The 14,452-nt window shown below is 42.4% G+C and overlaps 1 protein-coding gene across 1 annotated transcript; it reads left to right on the plus strand.

The window, feature by feature from the left end:
- Positions 1-377: 377 nt before the first annotated feature.
- Positions 378-14,316, plus strand: crb2a (crumbs cell polarity complex component 2a). The gene is made up of 13 exons (XM_079552591.1): positions 378-628; positions 5,652-6,344; positions 8,727-8,922; positions 9,660-9,799; positions 9,891-10,061; positions 10,132-10,245; positions 10,400-11,353; positions 11,467-12,041; positions 12,150-12,315; positions 12,393-13,263; positions 13,338-13,454; positions 13,554-13,680; positions 13,758-14,316. The coding sequence occupies exons 1-13, from the start codon at positions 562-564 to the stop codon at positions 13,977-13,979; spliced, it is 4,413 nt and encodes a 1,470-aa protein (XP_079408717.1). The 5' UTR covers positions 378-561; the 3' UTR covers positions 13,980-14,316.
- Positions 14,317-14,452: the final 136 nt, after the last annotated feature.

Here is a 14,452-nt window from a genome sequence, read left to right on the forward strand (position 1 = left end):
CTAAAAACCTGAAGAGGAGTATGTGGACTGCACTTCAGCTTATTCAGATGTACTGTATTCTCAATGTGTGTTTTTATGATCTTTGTATATAAAGCTTCCAAGCCTTTATTATTAACCAGACATTTCCTTTAGTGAGTAAATCCATATAGTTCAGATAATAAGAACCTTGCATTATTTAACAAAATATTCACACTAGTGTATGTAATGCGTCTGCCACATAAATCTCATTAACGCTACAATGATGTAAATACCTTGAATTCACTCCTGCATGTCTTTTTCTTTGCAGTCTTAATCGCCGTGTTGATCCAGCCCATGTTTTGTTGGTGCCCGGCTGCCCTCACGCCTGATTAGACGCTCAGAGTCATGAACAGGGGAGAGCAGCAGTCTGTGTGGGTCTGCGCTCTTAAGCCCCACAGTGCTGCCGCTGCTGTGAACGTGTGGCATGCCTGTCTCCAGACACACAGCCACACATCTCAGTCACACCGCAGCATGTCAACTTTGTAGAACTCCAAACCTGTGGACGGACCTTTGACCCCGGGGGGCCCCGCATCGGGACACGCCATGGAACTGGGAAAGCTTCATCTGAATCTGAAGACACTGCTGCTCACAACTATGATGTTCAAGTGGGGTGAGTGTTTGGCTCAATGGACCTTTTTGTCAGCTGAGTGTGACAGTGTATCCATGGTAACGTTTATTTGTCACGACTATGTTTATTTATTCTATTTTTTTTTACTCTGCATGACTGTACACCGGAATCAAAACACTTTTTTCTAGTACAAACACTGAGACCAGGGAGCTGCTGCTTGTTTTCGTGGGTGCAGGTAGGAATGCTTTTCAAAGATGCTCCACGAGTGGCGCACAAGTGTTTTTGGGAGGTGCTTGTTGGGCTGTTTTGTCCCATTTTTACTTTGTCAGGAGGCTCTGAAAGACAGACACTAGTCGGGGGGTGGTTTATCCTTTGTCATGTTAACAATGATGGGGACTGCGTTTGTCTCCACATAAAGTTTGGCTTGGTGCGCAGTACACAACGGTATGGGATGAAGTCAGACGAGAGCGTGGGGTAATCTGATGGACGTGTGGAAATGATAGTGACCTGTTGAAAATGCTGTCACCAAAAGGCTGTCGTATTTGCGTTGCCTGTATCTAGTGGGCTATGTCAGATTTGCCACATGACTGGTTCACAATCGGAGGCTGGTCTTCAGTCATGCATGCGTACCAAAAACACTGGGGAGGGTTGCACTCCATAATATCTGCTGTACGAAAAGGAGTTAGAAAAAGTTTGAAACCAGGACTGCACGTTTTGTGAACTGACTCATATGCAACACGAGATGATTTAATAACAACAGGAGTTAATAGTTGGATACTCATCTGCGTGTGACTCTTCTGAGCTCACGGGACGTCCTGCTGTGACTGTATTAATTGGCGTCGAGTCAGGTGAATGGGGCATCTGGTTGTGTGTCTGATCTGCTCGGTCTCACAGGATTAGCTTTGAGTAAACGTGAGGTCAATGATGAACAAGTCCAGTCTGTCTAGTTATGTGTGACACTGGTGAATAAGAAGAGGTGCTACATTTTCTTTCTTTTTTTAAATGTATTTATTTGTTTACTAATTGGGCAAGGACTGCAAGATAAATCAAATCACCAAATGGTTGCAATTAGCAAATTCCAAAGTAGTATCATACAAATTCCTCTGCAGAAAACAAAAATCCTGTGTCCAAGTCCAAGAGTGTTATAGAAACTCTTATTTCTCGGTAGATCAGTCCTTTACAAACATGTCAAATCCACATAAGTATTCGTTTTGCAATAAATTACAGTCTTTTCTCAAAGGATATGTTTGAAACGTGCACACTGAACAGAATCTGGACTTGCAGATTGCAAAATAGATATCAAATGCACACTATTAGATATTTTCCCAGTGTTGCATTGAGGTATTGAGCATCAGCAACAACGATCAATTACCCTCTATTATTGTATTAACTGTTCCTCTGTTTAGATGAAAACATACTTTGTTAAGGCATGTTTTCATATAGTTCCATCATAATGTTGACTATATGCGATGCAAATCAAACACACTTATTCATGTATTCTTTATTTATCCAGGAAAACCAGAGAGCGGATGATTAATCAAAATAAATCTTTGTCAAACTAATATCAACCAACTCTATCTATCTATTACACACACTGCTTTCACAATCCAAAGTAATCTAAATAAATAATTGTGTCTCTTTTTCCAGACTTTACAGATGTATTCACACTACAAATACACAGCATCTTGTCAACTTCACTGCTACAACAGTTTTGAGCAAGTGACTTCTGAGCTTGTCATACAGAGGACAAAACAACAGAAAAGACATTTCACTCTCCACTTCTCCAAACTGATTGGAGGGCCTCATGTCTGGCCTCCTGCTGGAATGTAATTCGACTGGCCGTGGCAGATAGTGAAAGAACTTTGTAAAGACAGTGACACATGCTTAAGGTTGAAGCTTTAAATGTAATCTGTGCAGGTATCTTGTCACCAGATTACAAGTGCAATGGGATTGGCCCAGAGAGGCCATGTGGATTACTGGAGTGTCTTTCAGGTCGGGAGGGTGCATCAAACCTGTGGGTGAATGGGGGGGGGTGAAAGTAAGGAAGAGTTAGGGATAACACGTTTGTAAAGGAGACCATGGTCGTGCACAACTGAAGGGTCTAAAATAACGTCAGTGTTTTAGGAGGCCTGCACTAAAGGGAGGAGGGAGCTGTTCCTTGAGCTCTTTCTATTTAAACCTTAACCTTGATCTTGTACTAATTTTGAAAACGTGTTTGGGTGCTAAAAACAATCTGGTATTTTGGTCTCTCTGAGTACATCTCTGAGTACATCCTGTTGTTTTCAACATTATACTTTAAGATAAGATAAGATAAGATAAGATAAGATAAGTTAAGATAGCCTTTATTGATCTCACAATGGAGACATTTACTTGCATTTTTTATTTACTTATTACTTGCATTTAATTTACTTATTACTTACATTCAGCTCTTAGAGCTGAAACACGTTTAAATAGTGTGTGTGTATGTGTGTGGGGGGGGGGGGGGGGATAAATTGTTGCAGGTGTAAAAAGAAGCAGGGGGAAGCAGGGGATCACCTCACCTAAGGAGTGGCATGTTTATCCCGAGGACCGTTTCTAATCTAGAAACACTTGTGCCAGCTGGACCTGCAGGTGGTTCACACTAGAGGCTATGGAGAGTAATCTGGACTGTCTCAACAAAGCGGCCACAGTTAACTCAGAAGGAGGTCTGCCTCAGCCACAATTGAAAATGACATCTACCTTCTGTTTCACAGTCTCACCTCAACCTGGCACTGTCATGACACGTGCGCTCAGGGTCAACTCGAGAGCATCAAGCCAGGCATGCTTTTTCACAGAACAGTAAAATGTGAAAGGGGTAGAGGGAGAAACTGCCAGAGCCAATGCCTGAGCTCTGCAGCAGAACATAGTCAGGGTCAGGCCGACTGCTGATCATTTTGTGATCAAAGCTGCTCAAACTACTAAATCATGGTGCTGCTGCATAATAGTTTCATTTTACTCTTTTACACATACCTACTGTTAATAATAATAATGATAATAATAATAAATGTTATTTATATTGCACTTTACATTTCAAGGAAACCTCAAAGTGCTGTACTGTTGATCCATTGTTTGTCATTAAAGCTCAGTCGATTAAGTTCCATATGTGGTCAGAGCCCACACACCACACAGCAAAAATCCAGCCCCTTTCACACCATCATGTGACGTGAGATTGTGCATCATTATTCAGTAAGATACACAATGCAACCCACTGATGGACATTGTATCATTGTGTTTTTTTATTTTAAACATTTAAACATTATTTTGATATATTCTTGTTGTGTACATAAAATCTACACCTACATAAAGGAAGTGATCAGATTAAGATGTAACAGTACTTTGACTATAGCAAACTGCTATTTTGAGCCAGCTCTTCCCCCTGAACTCCATTCACTGTTCATATCTTCTGCCCCAGTGAGCATGTGGAACCAGTGCCCTGATCAAAGTTTGGGGTCTGGGGGGGGCGCGGCATGTGCTCTTTCTGGCCATTACTGGGATTGGCCTAATAAACAGGAATGTGAACTGATTCTAAAGGGGCCATAGACTACTACGCACTTGTAATAAGGGATAGTGTATGCAAATCCCAGCTAAAGACCCCCCTCCTTCAAGTGTTCAGGCCCACAACGACATATGTGACGGCTCTATTGAGGATTATACACAGTGCACGCATTGTGAACCTTGACTACTGAATAAATAAGACTTTTGACCGTGTAATAACGTATTCCACATATTATGTTTTAATCAATGCTGCCTCCAATAGTAATGTGTCTGTTAAAATGAATGGCAGCGTCAAAGAAAGAGTCTCGAACACTCCCAAAAACACAGTCTGTGTGAAACAAAGTAATGTCAACAGTTTGTAAACATTTCGCTGTACACATTTTCCCACTAACTGAGACGTGCAAAACTAACACAAGAATCCAATGCGTTTTAGACTTTATGTGGACTGTACTTTTTGCAGTTTGTAGGGAGCATTATTATGTAGAGAATGATTGCAGCCTTTGTGATTTACTTTGATGTCCTGTACTCCAAGTTGTTAGTGTGAGCTGCTTGAGCTGCTCATTCCACCCCATTTCAGTGAATCTCCTGAACTCAGAGAGCGATGATTGTGATGGAATGTTTTGTATGGTTCACTGTCCCTGTCCTTATGTCATTGTATGTTTTTATGTGGCTGCCTGTGTGTTCAAGACACATTTCCTTTGGGACGAATAAAAGAAATAACATTTCAAAATGCAATACAATTTTCACTTCTTTGTGCATTTTGTATTAATGTGCCACATTTTGTAATAATCATATTTTGCAATAAATAATGCAATAAATGTATGGTAACACATCATGATGACTCTTCACTAATGAAGCATTACAAAACTTTTAGCACCAAAATAGTGCTGATTTAGATCTTGCTCTGTCCCAGCCCAAATTGTTTTTCTATTGACCATTCCTGATTGTACTTAACCTTAACCTGCAGACACCACCTCATTGCTGAGGTAAACAATGGTTATTAAAAGCATATAAATGTTTTAGAATTGATGAAATAAGTATTTACCAAAGCAGTACTAACCTCACTTAATAGTGTTGATGCCAAACTTAAATCACAAAAGACGACGAGACATTAGGCCTATTACAAAATTGCCCCTGACACGGCTTTTTATCTTTGTTTCTGTCCAGTGGCTTAAATTTCAGTTGTATCTGAACCAAAGGCACATCCTGTTAGTATCTGGAGCACTTACAAGCTTTATATTTAAATAGGTGTGATGTTTTAACTTTGTATAATGTGTTTTAATGTTTTGACTAGTTCTCAGAATTGCAAGACAAATTTACCCACGGGTATACATAAAGTAACCTAACCTAACCTAAAATGTGGTTTTATCACACAATAAAGAGAAGATGTTATATACCAGAGCCCTATGACAGAGATTTTGTCATTTGCAAGATACCATGTGTAGAATGGATTCTTACTAAGAGAAGAAAATGGTCACGCAGGAAGCGTGAAACTTCTTACTTGTTCCGACAGTGCCTAACATAAATGTCTGTCTCCTTTTTTTTTAAACAGGGATCTTATGCACAGCCTCGTCAGACAAATGCCTTTCTGGCCCGTGTAATAACGGCGCCACCTGTGTGGACACTATGGACGACTACGCCTGTATTTGTGCCAGAGACGGGGTGCGCTACATGGGAAAGCAGTGCGACCAGCTGTACGATGCCTGCTCTTTTGCCCCGTGTGACGACTGCCTCAGCACCCCGGGCAGCGCAGAGTACCACTGCATCTGCCCCGACGGCCTGGCTGGAGACAACTGCACTGAGGAGATCGATGAATGCCAGAGTAACCCCTGCTCTACCCCACGCTCCCTCTGCGTGGACCAACTCAACGGGTACTTCTGCAGGTGTCCCGAGGGCTATGGGGGGCGCGACTGTAGGACCCATGTGACCGACTGCATAGACGACCCCTGTAGGAACAACGGGACATGTTTACTGAGGCCAGAAGGGTTTGAGTGTCACTGCGCCCCAGGATACGAGGGCAGCACCTGTGAGGAGAATGTGAACGAATGTGCGTCCGAACCGTGCCAGAACGGAGCTATCTGTTTGGACGGGATAGCCGAGTTTCACTGCTTTTGTGTGCCTGGATTTCAAGGATATAACTGTGAGATTGACATAAATGAATGTGCGTCGCGACCCTGTGAGAACAACGCCACCTGCATCAATGAGAAGGACCACTATGAGTGCGAATGCCTGGATGGATTTGCAGGTACTTTCAGATTCTTTGTTGAATGTGAGCAAACATTTCCATGAACTGTTGTTATGGTTCTTAATATGTAATAATGTGTAATGAAAGACAGGCCTCCAGACTAACATTTGGGTTGGGTTGCACAGATTTTCAAGTTTGCTAAAGCAATGTTTAGAAAATGTAAAGAACATTTTTAATGAATCATCTATAAACATACATTTTAGGATGTAAAAATGAATGTAATGATAAAAGAACTGAGTTTTTCAATAGGAATTTTATCTCAAAACTAAATCTTACATAATACAAGTTATAAATGGAGTTCCTAACATTTTGGACCACACTGTAATGTAGTGAAGGCCCTACCACAGGCCCCTGCTCTACGAATTAGAAGAAATGATGAATGACAAAAAAAATCACAATACATTCATATTTTTTCTACTTCTTTTTGCATAAATCTCTTAAAATACTTGAAACCTTTCCAAAACTACTAAACATAGTATAATCATGTGCTGGATTTTAACCCTTAAAATACCAGTTTTAATGCATAAAGCTGAAAAAAAAATAGCTAAAATGGATTTGATGCATTTATATGTTTCCGGAGTGGACGATTCTTTATGTGAGATGCGGCTTGAACAGCTCCATTAACTTCCATTATAAACACATGTTTTTCTTTGCTCTTTCAAAGCTGTTTAAAACTTCATATTTTAGAATGTCAGCATTTCCTTTGAAAGAAAAGGAGCGAATTTTAACATTTTTATTGTATTTCATCAGATTGGACCTAATTCCCATTGTTGGCACATTGATAAAATCATTGTATTTTTTCCTGTTGAATATAATGGAAATAAGGCATTTCCATTGGATTTGACCCTGAAAACTAAATCTCACTGAAATACGGCATAAAATCACTCAATCTGTGATATCAGGGTTTCATTTGGGAGAGGATTTGTGAAATTTGACATTTTTACTGTATTTCATCAAATTCAACTTTTTTCCACAGTTGACAAAGCCTGTGTTGTTGCCATAGAGTTTGTAAACTCTGTGTTTATGTGATAACCAGAGCGTGGTGGGCGGAGCCTTAACTCATTGTTGAGGGGTTTTTTTGAAAAATAATAATTAGCAGCTCAAAGTGACCTCAACACATAAAATAACCTGGACAAAGAGCTGCAGTCTGGATTTATTCATGTGTTTCCCTTCAAAACAGAGATGTTTCTGCTTCAAAACTAACGACTGACTGTGACTCTCCCCACTGGTCTTTATTGGTGTCTGAGAAAAATCTTCACACTAAACATTATCGTCGATAAATCATTTGTTAATTTTACAGATATACATACATTGTATAGATCACACAAAGGCAAACAAATCATGTTGTTTCCCCGTCGGCCACAGCTCCAAAATGAGCTGACAATACATGTGTCTGCCTACAATGTGAGAACGAAATGCTGACATCACAGATACAATAATAATAATAATACAGTAAAAATGTCAAATCTGACTCTTGTTCTTCAAGATGACGTTTTAAAATATATATAATATATGAGGTTTTTATGGCGATGGAGGAGCAAAGAAAATTGGAAGTCCTGAATGTCTTTATAATGAAAGTCAATGGGGCCAAGAACATTTTGACATAGAGAATCTTCCATTACAGAAAAACTACAAATGCAGTCAAATCAATTTTGATCCTTATGTCTGACACGTCCAAGGCTCTAAACACCACTTAAGCCCCAGCACTCTAATATTATTATTCAGAAAACTTGTATGTTTTTTTAGTTGACATTTAAATGGTTAAAATCCATACAATTATTGAATGTTTGGTGGTTTTGTAAAGACATTCAGTTGTTAAAGTGATTTATGCAGAAAGACGTAGAAAGAAAATTGAATGTATGTTGATTTTATGGCTGTTATAAGGTGTGGACATTTTTTGAATGAAAGAAAATGTAAGGATGACACAAGGGTTAAGACAGCTGCGTTGACTGTGCCTTTTTCGCTTTGTGATATGAGCCCCAAATAAAGAACAAAGGCTCTCATATTTTGCCTGACTAAAATCACATTTTCCATACTTAGAAATGATCTTTTTAGCTGCTTAACCCTTGTATCACAGTAAACAATTTGACCAAAAATGGGCTTAATCTGCTCCAGGTGGTGCTTTGAGAGTGACTCAAAAGTGTCAACAGACACGAGGACTGTTTTCGGTTGAGTACAGATAACTTTTCCATCTTGGTTTTCTCACAGTCCGTCTGCTTAGTGTCAGACGGGCTAAGTGACATCTGTGAGGGTTAGCAGGTCAGCATTCCAGGACCATGCAGTTATCGATATCTGTGACTAAAATAGGGAGCTAAGTACTTTCCTCCTTGGATCCTGGTGGGAAATAATGCTATATCTTTATACTGTTGTTCTTCTCAACAGGAGTGAATTGTGAGGTAGAAATAGATGAATGTGAATCAAGCCCCTGCAGAAATGGTGCCACTTGCCACGACCTCATCGGCATGTACGCCTGTGAGTGTTTGCCCGGGTTTGACGGCATTGACTGTGAGATCGACCTGGATGAGTGTGAGAGTCAGCCTTGTCAGAACGGAGCAGTTTGCCATGACATGGTCAACGGGTAATTTGTTTAGACATTTTACACAATTGCAGCACTGGGAGTTGAACCCAGAATCACACTATCATTGAGTGTGTTTACATGCACTTGAGTATCCAGGTTATTCATGGGGATTTTAAGTTTCCTGGTTTTGTCTAGTTCATGTAAACGCAGAATCCTGGTTTCAGTTTCCTGGATAAGCCAATGTCCATGTTATTAGGAACCTGGATATTCTCACTGGCATATTCCCACAGTTTCCAGGATACTGGACCATGTAAACACAGTATCCTGGTTTTTGGCCATTGCTGATGAACTGAGCATGTGCAAACCTTTGAAACAGATATGGCAGGAGCAAAAACTTTCCTACAGCCACTTTATCTGGTACCTGGGCTTTTAAACTGTTGTATCTTCAACCAAATATTGAAGTAACCTTAAAATAACAATTACTTTTTTGCGCCGTAGTATCTCCCATGGAAGTCAGCATTGCTCTCGGATCAAACCATATTCTCTAAAGCTGGGAAAGAACTCTATTCTTTTAAGTGCTCTGCCCCTCTCTGGAGCATAAATATCCAGGATACTGTAGTTGCTCATGTAAACAGGGATATGAGTGTCCTGGTTTCTCGGACGCATGTAAACATCATATCCAGAATACTGTCATAACCAGGATATGCCGAATAACCAGGTTACTTGAGCGCATGTAAACACGCTCATTATGATTCATCTAATGTACTTTTTTATAATGACACATGTTTCTCCTCTAGTTATGTCTGTGACTGTGCGGACACTGGCTTTGAAGGCGATCACTGTGAAGTGGACGTCCCTGAGTGTGCCTCAAACCCCTGTCAGCACGGAGCTACATGTCAGGAGCGGGTCAAAGGGTACACCTGCATCTGCTGGCCAGGTATCAGGCCTTTTCTGTGATTACTATTATTTATACATGTATGACTTTTTGATGCTTAGTTTAGTTCATGTTTTGAAATGTTGTGTTGCAGGTTATCAAGGGGCCAACTGTGAGGTGGATATAGATGAGTGCGCAGAGCTGCCTTGTGAGAACGGTGGGGAGTGCTTTGAGCGCTCAAACCCGGCTCATTGGGAGATGGACTGGGAGATAAGTTTTGCTGATGCGTCTGGATATATTTGTCAGTGCCAGTCGGGATTTGCAGGTATGGATAATGTTGAAGGGAGTTTGTTTTCTAAATGAAACTTAGAATGATCTGGTGTCTGGTTTGGCAGGGGAGAACTGCTCAGTGAACATCAACGAGTGTGAGTCTGAACCCTGTCAGAATGGAGGGCTCTGTTTGGATCAGGTCAATGGCTACACTTGCACCTGCCCACTTGGGTTTTTGGGTAAGTGCTGGCTGATGTGCAAACACTACATTATTTAAGTTAAATACTGTATTTCCGGACTATAAGTCGCTCTGGAGTATAAGTCGCACATTGGCAACTACCTGGACATCTCTCTTAAACGCAAATCCCTTTTGTAATTGCATGCCTCTTGCAGGTCTTCACTGTGAAGTAAACATCAATGAGTGTGAGAGCCAGCCTTGTCACAATGGAGGCTGGTGTGAAGACGGCAGAGCGACTTACACCTGTCACTGCCCTGAACCTGTGCCAGGGGAGCTGCCCTGGGGCGGAGAGCACTGCAACGTCCGGCTGCGTGGTTGTCTGCAGCACCAGTGTCAGAATGGTGCCACCTGTAGACCATGGCTGGATGGTGAAGAGCATGGGCACACCTGTCTGTGTCCACATGGCTTCTATGATGAGCACTGCTCCACCAGGACCACCTTCTCCTTCTCCTCTCCAGGCCTCATACACCTTGAGGTGCCACTGGAGGGGAGGGAGAGGAGAGAGGTGGACCATCTGAGTCATCGTGGGTTTGGTGTTCAGCTGCGATTCAGGACTACGTTACCCAACATGCTCCTGTTCTTCAGAGGTGATGAGGAAAACCACCTACTGCTGGAGATAGTGAGCAGTGGTCTTCATGCCAAAGCATTTTCTGAGGACTCTGAACTGGATGTAACATTTTCTGGTCTGGTTAGTGATGGAGAATGGAGGGACGCTCATGTGATTTTAGATGCCCAGGGTATCACTTTGATTGTCCAAGGCCCTGGCTGTGACAGAGATGGATGTAAGGTTATAGATGATGGAGCCGGTGAACCGCGCTTTGAGCCATCAGGAGCATTTTCACATGTTTATGTGGGTGGGGTTCAAGAGGAGCTTTTGGAAATGACTCTTGCTAAAGTAGCTTTTATCGGATGTATGGAGGACCTGATGATTGACTCTAAAGCCATACTGCCCCAGAACCTTCCAGAGGACCAGGGCCATGAGCTGGGTTGCACCAAAACTGAATGGTGTGAGCATGACCCCTGCAGTGCACATGGGAAATGTGTGGACATGTGGACCAGCTACCACTGTGACTGTCACAGGCCATACCATGGGTACAGCTGCTCAGAAGGTAATATTTCTCACTTTTATTTTACATTTCAGCATTTTGCATGACAACGCATGAGATACTTCGATGCATAACATCTAGTAATAATCAACTGAGCCTTTTGTTTTTTCCTGCAGAATACCCCTCATGGACTTATGGCTATGAGCGCACAGTGGGGTTCAGTACATATGAACTTGGTAGGAGCCATGGCAATGTTTTCAATGTCTCCTTCTTTCTGAGGTCCTTAAAGCCAAATGGGCTGCTGTTTCAACTGAGAAGGCCCACTGGGAAGGGGGAGAGGGAAGTGCACTTCTCAGTTTATCTGGGCATGGGTCGAGTATTTGTCAGCTCTTTGTCCAATAGTACCCCCCTCACAGCGCCCATATATGTGACCACTGGGGAGAAGCAGTTTTTACAAGTGGAGGTGCAGCAGAAGCAAGTCATCTTCGAACATTCTGGCCTACGTTACAGCATTGGGGAGATCCCTGAGGTGAACATCAAGAAAGGAGACTGGGTTTATGTGGGAGGATTGCCTGAACTCTCGAGCTCAGACAGATGGGGCGGACATTACAAAGGATGTCTTCAGGACCTACGCTTGGACTCAGTTCATCTCAGTGTGGGCAAGTGGAAAAGTTCCAACAAAGAAGATGTGTACATATCAAGCAGCAATGAAAATATGAAAGAAGGATGTGTCAGTGATGACACATGCAAGGTATATGTAGTATGCATGTACACTAACTTACAATCGAGCTTTAATTAGTCCCTATCTTTCTTGAGAAAGTTTTCTTTACTGTAAGCATTCTCTGTTTTTGTCTTTCAGATGCAGCCATGCCATAATGGTGGCAAGTGCACTGTCTTGTTCAATGACTTTACTTGCTCGTGCTCAGAGGAGTACACTGGAAAAACCTGTGACACCCGTGTGTGGTGTGCTAGTGGTCCCTGTGTCAACGGTGGTCACTGCCTGGACCTTCCAGATGGATATGAATGTACCTTGATATTTTTTCAATGAAATATTGCAGATTTGTATTTGCTTCATGATGCATTAAACTGATCATGTTTTCAGGTGTGCACAATGCTACATTTGAGAACAATGCTGTGCAGTACAGCGCCGGTGGATCCCTGCCTGAACCAGTGTCAAGTATCTACATTGAGTTTAGGACACGTACAGAAAATGCAGTCCTGTTGCGTGCTGCCCGTGGCGGGGACATGCTCATGGTGGGTCTTCTGGACTCTTCAGTCCGATTGGAGATCCAGATCGGGAACACTGTGGAGGCCTTGATTTTGTCTGGAGTGCGACATGTGGCAGATGGACAGTGGCACAGAGTGAACATTTCAATGGCAGAACAACAGAGAAAAGTCTCCCCCTGGGTCATAACTGTGGATGGCATCATAGATGCCAGCAGCTCACCAGAAGTGACTGGGCGCCTTTACTTCCTCAACCAGAAGAGCGCCTCTCTCGTCATTGCTCAGAGCTATACAGGATGTTTGGGGGCAGTACGGGTAGGTGGCATCTACCTGCCCTTTGTGGATGATTATAGAGCTCCTCAGCCCTCCCAGTTTCACTTAGTGGGAAAACCAAAGATCCACTTGGGCTGCACCAGTACTCCAGTGTGCGATTCAGACCCCTGTCTCAATGGGGGCACTTGTCAGGACCTCTTTAATAAGTTTGGCTGCGTGTGTGATGGCGGATGGGCGGGGGAGCAGTGCGAGGTGGACACTGACGACTGTGTGTCTCAGCCCTGCATTCATGGGAACTGCAAGGACTATTTAGCAGGATTTGAGTGTCAGTGTCATCCAGGATACACAGGCAGACTATGTGACCAAGACTTGGATGAATGTGAGCATCACGCCTGTCAGCATGGAGGCACGTGTCAGGACGGTCCCAACAAGTACACCTGCATTTGTCCTGAGGAATACAGTGGTCCCTTTTGCCAGTAAGCTTTGTCTATTGCTTGAATATAGCAAAAATGTAGCAGTAATATGCTTAATACAGACATGTTTTTACCAGATGGAGTTATCCCCCAGAGCAGTGTGGCCGGGACGTCTGGTGTCTGAATGATGGCATTTGTCATGATGGTCTGTGGGGCGCGAACTGCACCTGTATGCCAGGTTTTACAGGCACCAGGTAAGCTAATTATGTGGTTTCTACATTGTAATAGAATTGTTATTGTTATTCAACAGTAAGGTTTCATGCACTGCCGCTTAAACATATTCTGTCCTGAAGGTGTGAAACGGAGATAAACGAATGTGAGTCAAATCCATGTCGAAATGGCGGCTCCTGCTTGGATCATTTTAATATGTTTGTTTGTGAATGCCCACCTGGTTTCAGTGGGCCGACTTGTGACACAAATGTAAGTCTCTATGTCCAGACATTGTGTTTGTTTATCTTCTATGGCACTGTGTTAAAACAAATGTTGTGCCTTTTCAGAAACTGTCTCAGAAGCAGGGCATCCCGTGGCTGCTGGTGGCCATCCCACTGCTCTGCCTGTGTGTTCTCATTGTAATCATTGCACTGACTTTTATGGTGCTGACGGCAAGGAAGAAGCGCCAGTCGGAGGGAGCCTACAGCCCCAGTGCTCAGGAGGTAGCAGGGGCCCGCCTCGAGATGGACAGCATGCTCAAAGTGCCCCCAGAGGAGAGGCTTATTTAAGAGACTGTGGTGTAGACACAGCGGAGCAGGTGCCCATGACTGGCCTCAAAAAGCGGCTCTCACTGTGCCTCACATTTGTTGTATTATACACCTCCTTGTGGTGAGCGCTGGTACTCATCCACTGGTGCTATGGAAACTATAGAAATGATGGACTTGTAGAAAATATTCTGAATGTCATGTGAGCACGGTAATGCCCATTGTATTTAATGAAAAGTAACATGTATTGCTTTCATTTTAATTATATGGATAAATTGCAGGTCAAAATGTACATATTTATATTTTCTTATACCTGTTTTAACAGACTAACTATTTGTAAAATTAGGTTAATAACTAATAGAAAAATAAAATGTCAGGTCAGGCTGTTTTCTACACTTGACTTAAAGCCACACTGCGTAAATGAATAATGAATCAATAAATAAAATGGATGGCTGGTCATTGGGAACATGTTTTGTATTGATGGCAACAGTACAGAC

This window comes from Gobius niger, assembly GCF_951799975.1.
Source record: "Gobius niger genome assembly, chromosome: 2".
Lineage (NCBI taxonomy): Eukaryota > Metazoa > Chordata > Actinopteri > Gobiiformes > Gobiidae > Gobius > Gobius niger.